Source organism: Poecilia reticulata, linkage group LG11 (assembly GCF_000633615.1).
Source record: "Poecilia reticulata strain Guanapo linkage group LG11, Guppy_female_1.0+MT, whole genome shotgun sequence".
NCBI lineage: Eukaryota > Metazoa > Chordata > Actinopteri > Cyprinodontiformes > Poeciliidae > Poecilia > Poecilia reticulata.
Genome location: NC_024341.1, coordinates 18506080 through 18521862, shown reverse-complemented (window position 1 = coordinate 18521862; position 15783 = coordinate 18506080). Strand labels below are relative to the sequence as shown.

At 42.5% G+C, this 15783-nt stretch overlaps 4 protein-coding genes across 5 annotated transcripts; 3 read left to right on the top strand and 1 right to left on the bottom strand.

The window, feature by feature from the left end:
• Positions 1 to 387: 387 nt before the first annotated feature.
• Positions 388 to 3103, top strand: LOC103472568 (uncharacterized). The gene is made up of 2 exons (XM_008422284.2): positions 388 to 718; positions 1779 to 3103. Exons 1-2 carry the CDS (start codon positions 526 to 528, stop codon positions 2489 to 2491), a joined length of 906 nt encoding a protein of 301 aa, XP_008420506.1. The 5' UTR covers positions 388 to 525; the 3' UTR covers positions 2492 to 3103.
• A 322-nt stretch (positions 3104 to 3425) lies between these two features.
• Positions 3426 to 6360, bottom strand: LOC103472567 (RNA/RNP complex-1-interacting phosphatase-like). 2 transcript variants are annotated; one of them, XM_008422282.2, is made up of 2 exons: positions 6281 to 6360; positions 3426 to 4917 (listed from the first exon to the last, which is right to left on the bottom strand). In XM_008422282.2, exons 1-2 carry the CDS (start codon positions 6306 to 6308, stop codon positions 4028 to 4030), a joined length of 918 nt encoding a protein of 305 aa, XP_008420504.1. In that variant the 5' UTR covers positions 6309 to 6360; the 3' UTR covers positions 3426 to 4027. The 2 variants fall into 2 exon arrangements, with proteins under 2 accessions (XP_008420504.1, XP_008420503.1); XM_008422281.2 differs by lacking the exon at positions 6281 to 6360 and adding an exon at positions 5480 to 6243.
• Positions 6324 to 10689, top strand: LOC108166697 (gastrula zinc finger protein XlCGF57.1-like). The gene is made up of 2 exons (XM_017307405.1): positions 6324 to 6679; positions 7510 to 10689. Exons 1-2 carry the CDS (start codon positions 6343 to 6345, stop codon positions 9084 to 9086), a joined length of 1914 nt encoding a protein of 637 aa, XP_017162894.1. The 5' UTR covers positions 6324 to 6342; the 3' UTR covers positions 9087 to 10689.
• A 1081-nt stretch (positions 10690 to 11770) lies between these two features.
• LOC108166696 (zinc finger protein 879-like) lies at positions 11771 to 15128 on the top strand. The gene is made up of 2 exons (XM_017307404.1): positions 11771 to 12367; positions 13483 to 15128. The coding sequence occupies exons 1-2, from the start codon at positions 11962 to 11964 to the stop codon at positions 15063 to 15065; spliced, it is 1989 nt and encodes a 662-aa protein (XP_017162893.1). The 5' UTR covers positions 11771 to 11961; the 3' UTR covers positions 15066 to 15128.
• Positions 15129 to 15783: the final 655 nt, after the last annotated feature.

Below are 15783 nucleotides of genomic sequence, written 5' to 3'. Positions count from 1 at the left end.
GAAAATTTTTATTTTCCACATATGTATTCTTATTTATAGTCTATATATAAAATCATGTTTTTAAGATTTAATGGGTGGGTGGATATTTGTGGTTAAAGTTTGAATTAACATGCTAATAATTAAGGAAAATGTATTATAATTAATTTCAGTTTTTATTGAAAATACCAAACCAGGTAAGTCAGAGCAAACATTTGATATAGAAAATAAACAGTCACGACTTCTTTCAGTGTTTCACAGTGCTGTAATAATAATGCGTATTATATTGATATGTAATCAAAAACAGATTAATGTAGAAAAATATTAAAATAGTGGCGGGAAACTCCACTTTTAGGTTTTAGTTAACACGTAAAACCAAAAGAGGGCAGTAAAGTGATTAAAATAATTCCAGGCAGAAGCGAAGAAGAAGAATAATTCCGGAAGTCCTTTTGTTTACTTCCGTAGCGCTCGTTAGCAGCAGCCGGTCATTCGGAGCGGATTTAGTCCAGAATAGTCCTCGTATTCCTACCTCTCCCCCCGGAAGGCGACATGTCTCGGTCCCAGAAGTTGCGTTTGTTCGTCACTCAGCGCCTGAACGCGGCGGTCGAGGAGATTTTGGCGGCTTTTGAGGAAACCATCGTGAAGTACGAAGAGGAAGCCGTTCTCCGCCAGCAGGTGATCTCCCGCCAACACGCGCTGCTCTGCGCCCTGGACAAGTCCGTGATGGAGGCACCGGCCGCAGGTGAGCTTCCACCTGTCAGTCCACATGGGATCCTGGGACATGAAACCTTCTGCGATGCAGACTTCCACCAGCAGGGGGGGCTCAAGTTATCCAGATAAATGGCTGTTGGTACCTTTGAAAGACACTAAATTGAGGCGGGTGTTTGAATTTATACTTTTTAAAAATGAATGAAAGTCTTTTAGGAACTCATTTGCTTTTCCTGCTCCACTTTAGAAAGACAGACAGAAAGATGTTGGCGACTAATTTTATTTCATTACTACTAATTTTGGTGTTTTTACTTGAGAACAGTTCTTGGCCTCTCTATCCACCTCTCTCTATAGAGCGTCTGCACCGGGAAAGTTAAAACAGAAATATTGTGAAGTGCATCAGAAATCTGAAAATCCAAATTCCTTTTAACTTCTGTCAAATGCTAAAACTTAATAGGCCTAATGGACCAGCCCATTAAGCCCATTCAGCTGATCGCTCACACACACAGACTAACACACACATCCGATAAATCCATACAATTTTTGTAAGGTTGAAACGGTTGATCGTGATTAATCAGTTATTGAAATAATTCCCAACTAGTAATCAATTAATTAACTGTCATATACAGACTCTTAAAAAAGCCCATTTGCTAAAAATAAAAACCCAACAAACTGTGAAAAAAAACACCTTTTAAAATCCAATTATTGATTTCTTAATCCAAAGATTAATCAACAGATAATCCCGACATTGTATTAAGTCGAACATGAAGCTTTGAGCTTTTCACAGGTTGTTAGAATAATTGTTTATCTGCAGATTCTTTGCTACAAATGATCAATAGTTCAGTAACGGGATAAAATGTTATTGCATTTTAAGCAACAAATTGTTTCTTTTATTTAAAACAATGATTAAAATGGGTTTTTTTTATATTTTACAAAGTAGGCTTAAGTGAAAAATTTGCAGAATGCGTCAACCTTTTATCCGATTGATCATCAGAATAATCGTTAATCGATTACTGAAGTAATCTTTAGTTTGTTTATATGGAAGTGCTCTGTCTGAACTCAGTGAATCTCATATTTACTTTTATTTTTTCCAGGTGTTTTCTCACAGCAGCTGCTGGATCCCAGAGACGACCTGCTCCTGACCCATCTGGACCAGAACCTGCTTCTTGAGCCTTCCCGCCATGTTGAGGTCAAACCTGAGGAGAATCTCCCCGCTCTGGACGCGGCGGAGATCATCGAGTTCACCTACAGCTCCCGGCCGTCCGCCAGGCTACGCGACGGCGTCCTCCCCGTGGCTGACCTGGACCCGGACGTCCCGGTTGTGTTGTCATCGGACACCGAAGACAGCGACGACTACAGCAAAGGCTCGCCCGACCCCGGATCAGATCCTCGGGAACAGCAGAGTCGCCATGGCGCCGGGTTCAGTTGCCAGGGGTGCAGTCGCACCTTCAGTGCCCGCAGGTTTCTGTTCAGGCACGTCAGAGGCCACCTCAAGGACCCCACGCCTGTCTGCGGTCTGTGCGGGAAGCAGTTTGAGGTCCCTCATGCACTCAAGCTTCACCTCCAAACCCACAGCAGGAAGAAGGTTCAGAAGAACCGAAGCAGAACCCTGAGCAGAGCCAGGCGGCCCCAGCAGCTCTCTGTCGTCAAAGAGCCGGAAGCCCAGAAAGAGGAGAACCCGAACCGGACCGACCTGAAGAAGAGGCCCCGGGGTTGGCCCCGGGGGCGGCCTCGGGGTCGGCCTCGGAACGACAACCAAGACCCAGACAGTCAGAAAGTCCTGAAAAAAAGGAAGAGGAAACTCTGAACCTTTAATCCCGGCTTTAAATTCACTTTATTCCACACATATCGACTGCAGCTCGGTTTTAACTTCTGCATTTTCTACTCCGTTCTTTGGTTTGTTTGGCTTTTTTACTTTTACAAAGTTATTTGGTTCTGGAAAAAAAATCCAAATAAATTCTGACTTTTTTCAAAATTCTGACTTTAATCTTGTGAGATTAAAATTGTCATATTTTAATCATTGGCTCTAATCCTCTTCCAAACAGGAGTTTTGGCAAAAACTGTGACTTATGGAAAAGCTTTTCCCATAAACAGAAAAAGAAAAACCTAAAAGCTTCAGGACTTAAACATCAAAATGTTTCTGATTTTAGACGATAAACAAGAGATGAGATGGAAGGACGACGACGTGCATTTCTGAACTTCTCCGTCCTGAAATTAATTTAAGAGGAGTTTCCATTCAGAACCACAGATCTCGTATTGTACTGAAACACAGAATTATGTTTTTTTTATCAGTTATGAATTAAAGTTTGAATTAATTGTTCGATGCAGAAATTCGGTTCCACATTAAAAACTTTTGTACCAGTTGAAGTGGCTCCAAGATTATTGAATTGAAACTTTCCTCAAACTGAGAAATCCAGTTAAAACTTTTATTAAAATGAGAAAAAAAAACTTTTTTCATATGCCAAACTTTATTCAAAATTCAATCCACAAAAATTTAAAATGTAAAGAAAATTATCTTTTAAAACAGATTTTTTGTACAATAATGAGTTAGAATGATTAATAGTTATAATCAGGGCGGTGGAGATGCTGCAGTAAATAAATGCAGCTGTCAATGGGAATAAATAATAACTGCTGTATTTTTTGGACTATAAGCCGTTACTTTTTTCCCACACTTTGAACCATGCGGCTTATAACCCGGTGCGACTTTTCTGTGTATTTCTGTTCAACCACCAGGGGGCGCTTTAGCAGGAATCATTTGAAGTCAAAATTGGAAAGCGCTAATTTTCATTTAGAACAAGCACATGCTAGCAGCAGGCAGGACAGAGAAATGTTGTCAAACTCAAACCCCCTCATCATGGAAACACGTAGAAGCTCATATGATGCAGCTTTAAGTTGAAGGCCGTCGATCTGGCAGTACATAGAGCCGCTGCACGTAAACTCGGCGTGAACGGATCCATGGTTCGGTGTTGGAGACGGAGGGATGCGTCCTTAATAGCAGGTTTATTCAGGACGCTCCCTCTGCTGCTTCCTTGTGAAGAACCGACAGCGGCGGAGATACCAGCGGCTTATATTTGTACTTTTCCAGTTTTTTTAAAAAGCTTTGTAGATGCGGCTTACAGTGAGGTGCGCTCTGTAGTCTGGAAAATACGGTAATCATCCGATCTAAACGCTCCAGAATCAGAGAGTTATGTTCGGTTTTATCTGCGGGAATCGCTTATTAGCTTTTAAATTAATTTTTGTGTTTCTGATGCAGGAAACAAACAATTGCTCAGAAACTGTAAAAGAAGCTAAAGTTTGTTTCAGTCTAAGCTGATTAGCGTGACCTCGGCTGTGGCGCCTCGGTTCAGGAGGCGGGGTCGTGACCCTGCGCTGACCCATGAGCAGACTTCTTGTCCCTGGTCTTGTAGCGACGTCGGGCTCTGTGTTTGGTTTGTTTCTGACTCTGCTGTTTGTCTTTGGGCTGCTGATTTTCTACTGACTCATCACCAGAAGCTTTGACATGCTGTGCCGTGGTGTTGCTCTCCACCTTCTCCTTGTGCTTTATGAGCTTCGCAGGTTTTTTCCCCCCGGCGAGCCCCATGATCGGGTTTCTCTCCGGCTCATCGATGCCTCTGTTGCTCCTCTTGGTGGCGCGCTGGAGGTCTTGGATGTAGTTCTTCCTCTCGATGTGGTGACCTCTGCTGGAGTTGAAGAGCTGCAGAGCCGCGGCGGCATCCAACCCATCCACATCGATCAGGTACCTGCAGATCAGGTAGCCGGTGCGGTTCAGCCCGTGGGTGCAGTGGACTCCGATTAGCCTGCTGTTGTCCTGGTTCTGACTCAGGAAGTGCCTCACCGCGCGCTTGAAGCTCAGGATGGCTCCGTCGTTTGGAACGCGGTGACCCTCGGTGGGGATCTTGATGTAGGCGCAGCACTGCGGGATGTCTGACACTGAGTAGTACCTGGTCGTAAAGGTAAGGTCGATGATCAGACCGAGCTCCTGGTTCTGCCGTCGCACCGAGTCCAGCAGGTCCCATAGATCAAAGGACTGGGAGGCGGGAAGTTGGCAGTTCAGGGCGGCTTTTAAAGGAACCTTGAAAGGAATGAACCTGGTTCCTGGTATCCTCGATCCGACGGGACGGTAGTCCAGCCACCGATCAGGAATGCCTGTCTTCTTCTTCTTCTTCTTCTGCTGCTGCTGCTGAGACATCGCTACGCCAAGGAGGGTTCTGTTCCCAGCTGACGCTTTAAGATCTAAAACACAGAAAGATCCACAAAGCTCTAATGTCATACTTAATGTCAGTATTTATTAAAAATATATTTTAGATACTTTTTGAAGCTGTCACAATGTTGTGCCAGATAATCTGTGAGAGTTTGTCTGCCTTCTCCCAGTGCTTACTAGAAACAACCTTTTTAAATAATATGCCGAATTTACCAGAGGATATTCTTAAGTATTAAGAAAAGTAAGGTTATGTTTTTAACTGTATGTCGCTGTTCACATGATTAAATAAAAACAAAACTCAACATTTTCCTAAGGAAATTTGGTTCAGGTTTTGAACTACGAAGATGAAATTGGTTTCTGATTCCAGCTTCTGATTTGGGAAATGTCTAAAGGGCGATTCCACCTAATGTTTCACCACCTTCAGTATATTTAATCTACTCTAATTAAAAAACTATAAAACTTGGACACTTCAAACCTGGACTGGATTATTCTGCTCTAACAGCAGAATATTACCCATCAGTCATCAGCGACTACAGACCTGTAGCCCTGACACGGCACAACATGAAGGTCATGGAGAGACTCCTGTCGGCCCACCTGAATAAGCAGACAAGGATATCAAGACCCTCTGCAGTTTGCTTCTTGCAGTGGAGTTGGAGTTGATGATGCCATCATACACCTGCTTCAGCAAACCCACTATCACGAGACCATCTTGGGAAGGCAGAGTGTCTTCAGTCAGAGGCATTTTCAGATTCAGTGCAACACAGACCGCTACAGAAGAGCTTCCCTTCCAACAGCCATCACCATCTACAATAACTTTTTGAAGAATTAATGAGTTACATCAATATTTAGTTTCCCTTTGGGATTAATAAAGTGGTTTTGAATTAGAATTTAATTTAAATTTGAAAAAAAAAAGTGCATGGAACGGGTGTGAATAGTAATCTGAACTTTAGGGAAGTTTCACAAATTCCATACATCGTTTTATATATTCTGCTATTAGAGCAGAATAATCCAGTCCAGGTTTGAAGAGTCTAGGTGTTGTGGCTTTGGAATTAGAGTAGTTCTAATGTGATCCACACACAAAAAAGGGATGAAATTGAAAGTTTCACAAATCACAAACATGGTTTTAAATATTCTGCTATTAGTTGAAAAATAATCTAGTCCAGGGTTGAAGTGTCAATGTTTGGTAGTTTTTTTAAACTAGAATTGATTAAATATCTTGAAGGTAGTGAAAAATTAGCTGGAATCGCCCTTTAGACATTTCCCGAACCGGAAACCAACTTCAGCTTCGTGTTTGAACTCAAGTAACAACCAAAAAATAAAAACCGTATTTAGACAAGCGAGTAAATTAAAAGATAAAATATTACAATGCATCGCTAAACTTGCATAATAACGTACTATTTCGGCAGATGAACAGCCAACTCATCAGTCGGTTGAACTGTTTCCTTGTCGCCCTCTAGATGACGTCACGCCCGCGCCGGAAGTTCTTCGTTCTGTTTACATTTCGCCCTTTTGTTGTGTTTAAAAACCTCTTTAAAATGTCCAAAAAGCGGCCAGAGAGCGGCAGCCTGAGGGCCTGTGTGGAGCAGCAGCTGGCGGCGGTAGCCTCGGGGGTCCTCGGCCTGCTGGAGGAGAGCGGCCAGGCGGAGCTGGAGGAGCTGCGGGCGCTGCTGATGAAGCGGATCGCAGCGGCCGTGGACTCCATCCTCACCACGTTCGAAGCGAGCAGAGCGGCCGAAAGAGGGACTCTGGAGCCGGGAGAGAGGCGGAGAGGAGGCCGCAGAGAGCAGTCTAAAGGTCCGTGAGCTCACCTGTAGTAAATTACAACCAGAAAAACCATATTAAACTCCTAAAAACATGATCCACCTTCTATAAGTGGAGCTTTCAGCGATATGCAAAATATTAATAGATCGATTTAAGGTTGTAACCCTGGATGGGGGCAATATAGGTGTAATAAACAAGCAGATAATAATAATAATAATAATAATAATAATAATAATAATAATAATAATATCATTTATTGTCATTACAAAAACATGTAAGACAGTAGCATACGTAGAAATACAGAAAACGATTTAATTATATTGTTTAGGGTTAGTTATCTCCAACATACCAGTTTTTCTAATATTGTTTTTAGCTTTAGTTTTGTATTTACCCTAAGTTCATAAGTTTTTGTTGGTTTAATCATGTTTTCTTACTGCTTATTATGTGATCATAATATTGTGTTTTTGTGCAAAAAAGCGGAAAATCAGTCACCTGACACTAATAAAGCACAAGTATTAATATGTTTTAAAGTTTTCACATTTTTGTCCCATTTATAATCACAAACATCAGTGTGTTTCATTTGTGTGTTACATGATAATTTCATGTTTCCCAAGTTATAAGTGAAACAGTCTGACAGTAGAACTAAAACTATTTCATCAATTTTGATGATTTATTTTTAAAACAAGCTTGTATATCTTTCTGAAAAGTCACCTGTGAGTTACTTTTGTCTTATTTCAAGAGTTCTAAGATATTTACAATAGAAACTGAACCTACATGCTAGGTAAGGTTTTGTGTTTTTATTATTGTCAGTTGCAGTTTGTATTATCAGCAGCAAATGAATTTGTTGTTTATTGTCTTTGCAGAACTGTGTGTGTCTGTTGGTGTTAGGAGTCAGCCTTTCCAAAGACCATCTGGTTCCACTTCCAGACTCGACCAGCAAGCGGCTTTTCCAGACGATGACACGGCAGCTGAGGAGGAAGAGGATGATACGGTTGCAGCAGATGAAACATCTCCCAGCTGCAAAGTTTGTGGGAAATCCTTCGACACGAAAGGCTTTTTGATCAAACACGTGGAGAAACACGGCAAGGAAGTGGAGAGTCGGTGCGGTGTGTGTGGGGAACGTTTGGAGTCCAGCGCCGACCTGAAACGACATCTTCAGATGCATCGCGACAGCTGCAGGACCTGCGACTTCTGCGGCAAAAAGTTCCCCTCGATCCGAGCTAAGGAGACGCACATGCGGCTGCACACCGGTGAGAAACCGTTCAGCTGCCGCCACTGCGGCAAAGGCTTCAGCCAGAAGGGCAACATGATGACTCACCTGCAAACCCACGTGGAAGAAAAGCTCTCTGAAGACTTCGTCCACAGTGTTTCACCAGAGCAAGACATAAAGAGCGACGGTGAACAGACGGCGTTCACCTGCAAAGTCTGTGGAGCAGACTTCCTAACGACCTCTGACCTCAGGAGACACACCCAGAGCCACAACCAGCCGACCGACAGGAGCAAACGCAGAAAGCCGAGTCTGACTCCTTCTCACTTCTGTAAGGTCTGCGGGAACGCTTTCCACAATAAAGGGAACTTACTGCGACACACAGAGACGCATTTAAATCACCCCGACCTCCTGTGTGGCGTCTGTGGAGAGCGGGCCGAGTCATCTGAGAGCCTGCAGCTCCACATCCAAAGTCACAGAGAAATGAACAAAGCCTGCGACATCTGCGGAGACAATTTCAGGGACATGGAGATCCACATGAGGACGCACTCCGGGCAAAAACCTTTCAGGTGTAAAGACTGCTGCAAGGACTTCCCCAGGAAGAGCTCCCTGGAGAGACACCTGAAGCTGCACGCCGGCGAGAGGCCGTACATCTGCGAGTTTTGTGGGAAGACTTTCATCGAAAGCACCGTCCTCAAGCGGCACATCAAGAGCCACACCGGCGGGAAGCCCCGGATTTACACCTGCGAAACCTGCGATAAGACGTTCACCATGAGCCAACATCTGGACGTGCACAAGAGGATCCACACGGGGGAGAAGCCGTTCCCCTGCAAGGTCTGCGGCAAAACCTTCAGGCAGATCGGCAACCTGGACTCCCACATGAGGATCCACACGGGCGAGAAGCCGTTTATCTGCAGCCTCTGCGGGAAAACCTTCCGCCAGAAAATCTCGCTGGAGACGCACGAGCGCTTCCACAAGAAGGACAAGGCGTTCGTCTGCCAGGTGTGCAGGAAGGGCTTCGTGCAGAAGATCGACCTGAAGAGGCACATGCTGACGCACACCGGCGAGAAACCCTTCAGCTGCCACGCCTGCGGAAAGAGCTACCAGGAGAAGCGCTCGCTGGAGTCGCACATGAAGGTCCACGCGGGGGAGCAGGCCGCCAAGGACCCGGCTGTGATGTCACACATGAAGCAGCAGGAGGCGGAGGTCCAACCTCAGTTCACTCAGCTGTGATCTGCTGCTGTTTGTACATAAACGACTCGGCTCCTTCCTGTCTGATATAGGAAAAATGGGACAAAACAGGAAGTTTACTCTGACATTAAGAGGCAAAGCTTCCTGTTTCCGATGCTTTCTGTAAAGGTCAGCTTCACTCCGAAAGCAGAAACTCTGAGTAAAAACACATTTATAACAGCTGAACTGAATCCTTTCTGCATGTAATCCCCGTTTCAAAACAGACTAATTAATTCCATAGTTTAATTCAATCGTTTCAGACCAAACTAGGACTGTCATAGTGGTTTCAGATCATTTAAATCTGCTTTTAAAGATTTACAAACTATTTAGAAAAAAACTTTAAAAACATTCCTTTTCTCATCTTCCTGAAGTTATTTAGATATCCTACAGATTTTTAATGCTGACTTTATTCAAAGATTTTACTTTCAGGTGATCTGCTGTAAATCTTTCACATTTGGGTTTAATTTGTACAATTAACTCCGTCCTGAACTTGGAGGATTTAACTGGATTTGTAGATTTTCAGAAAAAGCGAAGAGTCGACTTGTGTCATCTTTACTTTCATAATAAACATTTTTTTATTGTAATTTTTCCAGAAATAGGGCAGAAAATATCAGAACATTTTGAACAGAAAACCAGTAAAATAACTACACTATTCCTATAATATTAAGTAACTATTAGCGGATGACTGGAGTTATTTATAAATTAATTGAAAGTTTTATTAAAGCTGACAGAATAATTATTGCTACTAATTTTGTTGACATCAAAACACTAAAAATTAAATCCTGAAAGCAATTTTCAAAATACAGAGAAAACTTTAGATCTCATTTGTAGTGATTAATTTTTGAATTACATTGTTTATTATTGTATCTTAATTAACAGTTATTATTACTCGTCTCCATTCCTAAAAATATCCAAAAATAACTGTTTCTCTTACAAAATATGATGCAAACTAATTTTAAAAATGTATTTTTATCTGTTTTAATCAAATTTAATCCTTGTTGTGCTTTAAGGAGAATGTTTTCTACAAATTTCATATTTCAAAATTAATTATTTCCTGGACATAAATTTGAGTTTTTTTTTTGTTTTTTTTTATCAGTTTCTTTCAACAGTTTGGGCCTCAAACCAAAACAATCAGCGATGAAAAGATCAAGGAAAAATATTTTCTCCAGCTGATAAAAATCTCCTGAATTGTTTATTATTGTACAGGAACCTTGTAAAATAATTTAAACTTGATTCTTTTTTTCTCTCCAGTATTTTTTTGTTTTGAAAAATAATGAGGATCAAAAACGTGACTATTGTTCACTTATAAACGTTTCATTGCTGTAATCACAATTTAAACTTTTGACATAGTTTAATGCATTAAAATTGTTTTTGTGTTTTCCCCTCATTGTTTTGACTGAGTAGCTTTTTGTGTTTTTATTTTTCTGCAACTTCAATGTATTTTTCTCTTTTTGTTTGAATTTAAGTGAAAACTTTTATTTTGCAGAACTTTAATTTGAAGTTGTATAATGATGTGGTGATGCTGGATTGTCTTTTATCTTGAGTTACTTCTGCTAAAACTGTGTGAAATTTAAAAATAAATAAAAACGGTTTGGTCAAATTTTGATGGCAGTTGTAATTATTGGCGGGCTGCACAGTGGCGCAGTTGGTAGAGCTGTTGCCTTGCAGCAAGAAGGTTCTGGGTTCAATTCCCAGTCCGGGTTTCTGCATGGAGTTTGCATGTTCTCCCTGTGCAAGTGTGGGCTTTCTCCGGGTACTCCGGCTTCCTTCCACAGTCCAAAATCATGACTAATTTTTTGGACTGTGGTTAATAGGTTAATTGGTCTGTCTAAATTGTCCCTAGGTGTGTGTGTGTGTGCATGATTGTTTGTCCTGTGTGTCTCTGTGTTGCCCTGCGACAGACTGGCGACCTGTCCAAGGTGACCCGCCTCTCGCCCGGAACGTCAGCTGGAGATGGGCACCAGCAACCCTCCCGACCCCACTGAGGGACAAGGGTGTAAGAGGATGGATGGATGTAATTATTGGCTTTACGTTGGTATTTTCTTGCAACCAATGGTTAATAGAAATGGGGAGTCGAATCACGATGAAGAAAAACGTAAATAACTGGGGAATCAGATCGATCTCTGAAACATAGAGACAAAAGCAGACACTACCGATCCAGCAGGGGTCGCTGTTACACCATAACAGTAAATGTAAGCTTTGCGTTTTCGTGTTTATTTACTTTATAGACAAACGCAAACACTTATTTTAAATGAACCGTGTTGTTACATATTACATTGCATTTTTAAATACATATAAAACTGTAAACAATACATTAATGTGTATTTACAGCTTTTTTGTTTGTACCTTTGGAAATAGTGGATAAATATTGAATACCTTAACCAAAAATGCCAAAAAGGGTGGAAATTATGAAATTTACATTGGTGAATATGAAACTTGCCAAATATAATAAGAATAATTGCCAGTATTCTGCCTGGATGTGCAATATTTCCCTGAAAACCAGAAATTTGTCAACAATACCAATTATAAATGCATTACATTCTTTCCAACATTTTCTTGTGATACATTTCCAGACTAAATCACTTAAAGTTGGGGGGTATTGTTTGTTTATTATATTTCATTGTGTATTAATTAGGATAAATTTAGAGTAAGAGTTCAAAGGAGACATCTCTCATTTTGTTGCTTATAAAACGTTTTTTCCAATATAAAAACAGCTATTTACATATTCCTCCTGACCAGCAGAGGTCGCTGTTTCCTCTTTATGCCTCGCGTTCACTAAACGGAAGCGTTTTCCACAGATTTCCTAAAAAAAATTGTGTTTACATGCTCCCATCCTCTTTCGTGTTTTAGCGGCTTTGGGAGCCTAATCTGCGGCAGAATGAGCGCAATTCAGCTGCTGCGGATGTCGGTGCATCAGCGGATCAGCGCCGCCGCTGAGGACGTCCTACAGCAGCTGGAAAACGGGGAGAAAGCGGTTAAACTCCGGACACAGAGAGCAGTGATAACCGCGCGGCTAACAGCTACCGCGGAGGAAATCTTCGGACTGTTCAAGGAAACTTTAGCGGAGTACGAGGAGAGACTGCGGCAGTCCGAGCAGGAGATATGCCTCCAGAGAAAGCAGCTGGATGCTCTGCTGAAACCTGAAATCAGACTGCAACGATCGGAGCAAACGGAGGCTTTTAAAGCCGCAGGAGCCGCTGCGGCCAGCGCTTACTCGTCCAGTTCCGGTCAACTTCACAATAAAAGCCCTGCAGATCAGAGTGAAGAGGAAGCTGAAGACACAGGTGCGATAAAGACGCCTGAAATAGAAATTAGTACCAAACGAATGTTCTCAACTAATACTGGCACTTATTCAACATATTTTCACTCAAGTGAAAGTACAAAATCGCTGTCTAAGAAGTTACTCCAGAATTAAAAAACTTTACTCAAAAAGGTCAGTTGAGTACTGAATAATCAACGCATCTGATTTAATAGTTTAAAATTTGTCATCAAACAGCCAAAAATATAAAATTGTGTGCAAATTCTGGTATTTTACATACCGAAATATACAAATAAATAGGTTTTAAGAAGATATTTTTTTCCCCAATGTCCTTTTTTTAAATATAAAACTACTGAAACTAATACAGTACCCTGAGAATCGGAAATTCATACGTTTGTTTGTTTGTTTGTTTGTTTTTTAAAGAACATTTCTGAGATTAGCTCAACATTTCAGAATTTTTTTCAACGCATTTTCGACTTTTGGAGCTTAAAAATTTACCTATTTTTAATAGAGAATTTCTGAAATTAATCTCATAATTTTTGAGTTTTTCTTTTTTGTCAGAAATGTATTTCTCCTTTTTTTTCTGTCTACGATGGCATTAATACGCTATCCTACTACCAAAAAAGTATTTACGAGCCGTTTACTTTCTCCTAACTGCCTAAGTTCTTGTTGACATGGTAACCGGAAAAAAAAACCCGTCAAAGATAGCTTGCTGCTAAGAGCGCACACTGTCATATTTTTACAAATACAATATAACAAAGCACATTTTTAACAACCCAAACTTTTGACCGATTCCTAGCATGAATTTAGTTGAATATTTTTTTTTATTGATGTAACTTGTTAAGAATGCTGTGACACACAGATACAGTCATACTTACTTGAAAAAAGATGCAGAAAATAGTTATTTTCACATTTATTGACATCGCAATAGTGTGTCAAAATGTTGTGATAAAACTTTAAGTGCATATTACCCACCCCTACTTGAAATAAAGTCTTTTTGGGGAGAATTTATGAAACATTTGGATTCTAGAAAAGGTCAGATAAACACTCACAAGTTTTTAGAGCTGTGTCTTTTTTAAGTCTGTTAATCTCTTCAGTCTAAACACAACTTCAGTCTAAACATGCAACTTTTGTTTCCAGGCCTTCTGAAGATAGTGACCCTGGACGACTCCGGCCTGCCAGCCCAGTTCGACTCAACGGACCTGAATCCGCTCGATTCTGAGAACGTCAGCGATGCTTCCTGCCCGTCGTCGCCACGCTCCTCCTCTGAATCCTACCACCTGGCGGCCTCTACGTGCACCGACGACGACGACGACTGGACGGAGAGTCAGTCTCTCAGGTCAGAGGGCAAAAGAAAAAAGAAGAGAGGTCGGCCTTTCAGATCCATCGAGAAAATGGAAGGAAGTCCTCCTCTCGTATCTGCTGGGAAGAAGAAACGAGGACGACCTCTCGGATCTTTGGGCAAAAAGAAGAGAGAACTTCTTGGTCTTGAACCTTTAGTCATTGTGAAAAAGCGAAAACGCACTCCTCCTACAGAGCGTTTCAACTGCCATGTCTGCGGACGCCTCTGTCCGGGGAAAGGCTTCCTGCTGCAGCACGCGCTGCGGGTCTGCGGCAGCAATCCGGACCGGCGCTGCGGCTTCTGCGGCGAGCTTTCAGACTCTGCTGATGGCCTGATGGCTCACCTGCAGGCTCACCAGCAGAACACCAAAAAGTGCTCCGTCTGCGAGAAGACGTTCACCTCCATCAGGGCGCAGGAGCTGCACTTCCGCATCCACACCGGGGAGAAGCCGCATGAATGCCCCGAATGCGGCAGATTGTTCCGGCAGAAAAGCAACCTGATGTCTCACATGCTGGTTCACGCGGCGGAGAAACCATTCAAATGTAAAGAGTGCCCTCGCGCCTTCTGCCACATGACGTCACTGGAGCGCCACACGGAGGAGCACAACAACGCGCTCATCCTCTCCTGCAGCGTCTGCAGTCAGGAGTTCAGCAAGCGGAAGGACCTGCGGAAACACGTGGCGACCAATCACGAGGACAGCGTCCCTAAAGCGAATAAAAGCCGCACATCTGTGCTGACCAACTGCAAGGTGTGTGGGGAAGCTTTCGACCGGAAGATCCTGCTAGTCAGGCATGCTGGGTCTCACGCGCAGGAGCCCAACTGCTGCTGCGGCGTTTGTGGGAATCTGTGCGACTCCATCGACAGCCTCAACGCTCACCTGCGCTTCCACCGGGTCGCCGCCAGGACCTGCGAAACCTGCGGGAAATCCTTCCCCGGCCGATCGGCGCTGCTGATGCACCTGAGGATTCACACCGGGGAGAAACCCTTCAGCTGCAGCTTCTGCGACAAGGCCTTCAACCAGATCGGCAACCTGAAGATGCACCTGAAGATCCACACGGGCGAGCGCGCTTTCTCCTGCAGCATCTGCGGGAAGGGCTTCACCCAGAAGAACAGCCTGGACACGCACATCCGCTTCCACAACAAGGAGAGGCGCTTCCTGTGCCAGGTGTGCGGGAAGGGCTTCATGCAGGACGTGGACCTGAAGAGGCACATCCTGGTCCACACCGGGGAGAAGCCGTACGAGTGCAGGGTCTGCGGGAAGAGCTTCCAGGCCAGGCGCTCGCTCAACGGTCACCTCAAGGTTCATGAAGCCGGTGGGATGGTGGGCGTCAGCGAGGACCAGAGAATGGACAACTTCTTCTCCGGACCCTTCCAGCTGTAGATCAGAAACTAAGCCCAGGGCTGAGCGATGCAGCTTAAAAATGAAATCTCTTCTATGATCATATCCGATCTGATTTCAAATTTTAATCAACTTTTTTTTCTCTCTGTTTTGCTCTAAAAACCAAATTACAAATGACAGAAAACATTTTCAAAAAGTGGCCTTTTCTTTGATTATCCCTTCTGTGAGTTTTACGAGGGGGATTTAGGGCCAGGCTGTGAGGATTTTAGCTTAGTTACAAGAAAGTGCAGTTTTACCAGACAAAACATCTGAATATTAAGAGAAAAAAATTGTTTTAATAAGAAAAAAGCTTTGATAAAGTTATCAAAATCTGTTGTGATCAGTTCAGTCCATGTGGTTCCTTTTTGTAATGGACTGAGTTGTTGGCTCATCATTTCAAAGTCCTGCAACTGATAAAAAAAAAAAAAAATTGGTATTACTATTAAATATTATCTGTAAAACCTACACTAAAGTATAATTTCACTAGATGCTCAACATTCCTCATTTTAATTTTTTTGTTATTTTTCATGTTGGAGTTCTCATAAAATACTACTTTATTCTCGTGATTCAAAAACCAATCTTAGCCTAACACTCCAAAGTCCAAATAAATGAAACAAGATGGCCGCCCTGGGCATGCTGACATCACTCTGAACTATGGAAACTCCCGGAGTGGATTGATGGAAAAAAATCCAGGTTTTCCAAAAGACTTTTATCTTTCAAA

Excerpts from the sequence above, each read along its gene's own strand:
- LOC108166696 (XM_017307404.1), top strand. The coding sequence starts at position 11,962 with ATGAGCGCAATTCAGCTGCTGCGGATGTCGGTGCATCAGCGGATCAGC. Across the intron at positions 12,368-13,482 it reads AGAGGAAGCTGAAGACACAG|GCCTTCTGAAGATAGTGACC; the intron begins GTGCGATAAAGA and ends TTTTGTTTCCAG.
- LOC108166697 (XM_017307405.1), top strand. The coding sequence starts at position 6,343 with ATGACGTCACGCCCGCGCCGGAAGTTCTTCGTTCTGTTTACATTTCGC. Across the intron at positions 6,680-7,509 it reads CCGCAGAGAGCAGTCTAAAG|AACTGTGTGTGTCTGTTGGT; the intron begins GTCCGTGAGCTC and ends TTGTCTTTGCAG.
- LOC103472568 (XM_008422284.2), top strand. The coding sequence starts at position 526 with ATGTCTCGGTCCCAGAAGTTGCGTTTGTTCGTCACTCAGCGCCTGAAC. Across the intron at positions 719-1,778 it reads GATGGAGGCACCGGCCGCAG|GTGTTTTCTCACAGCAGCTG; the intron begins GTGAGCTTCCAC and ends TATTTTTTCCAG.
- LOC103472567 (XM_008422281.2), bottom strand. The coding sequence starts at position 5,627 with ATGCCTCTGACTGAAGACACTCTGCCTTCCCAAGATGGTCTCGTGATA. Across the intron at positions 4,918-5,479 it reads ATCCTTGTCTGCTTATTCAG|ATCTTAAAGCGTCAGCTGGG; the intron begins GTGGGCCGACAG and ends TCTGTGTTTTAG.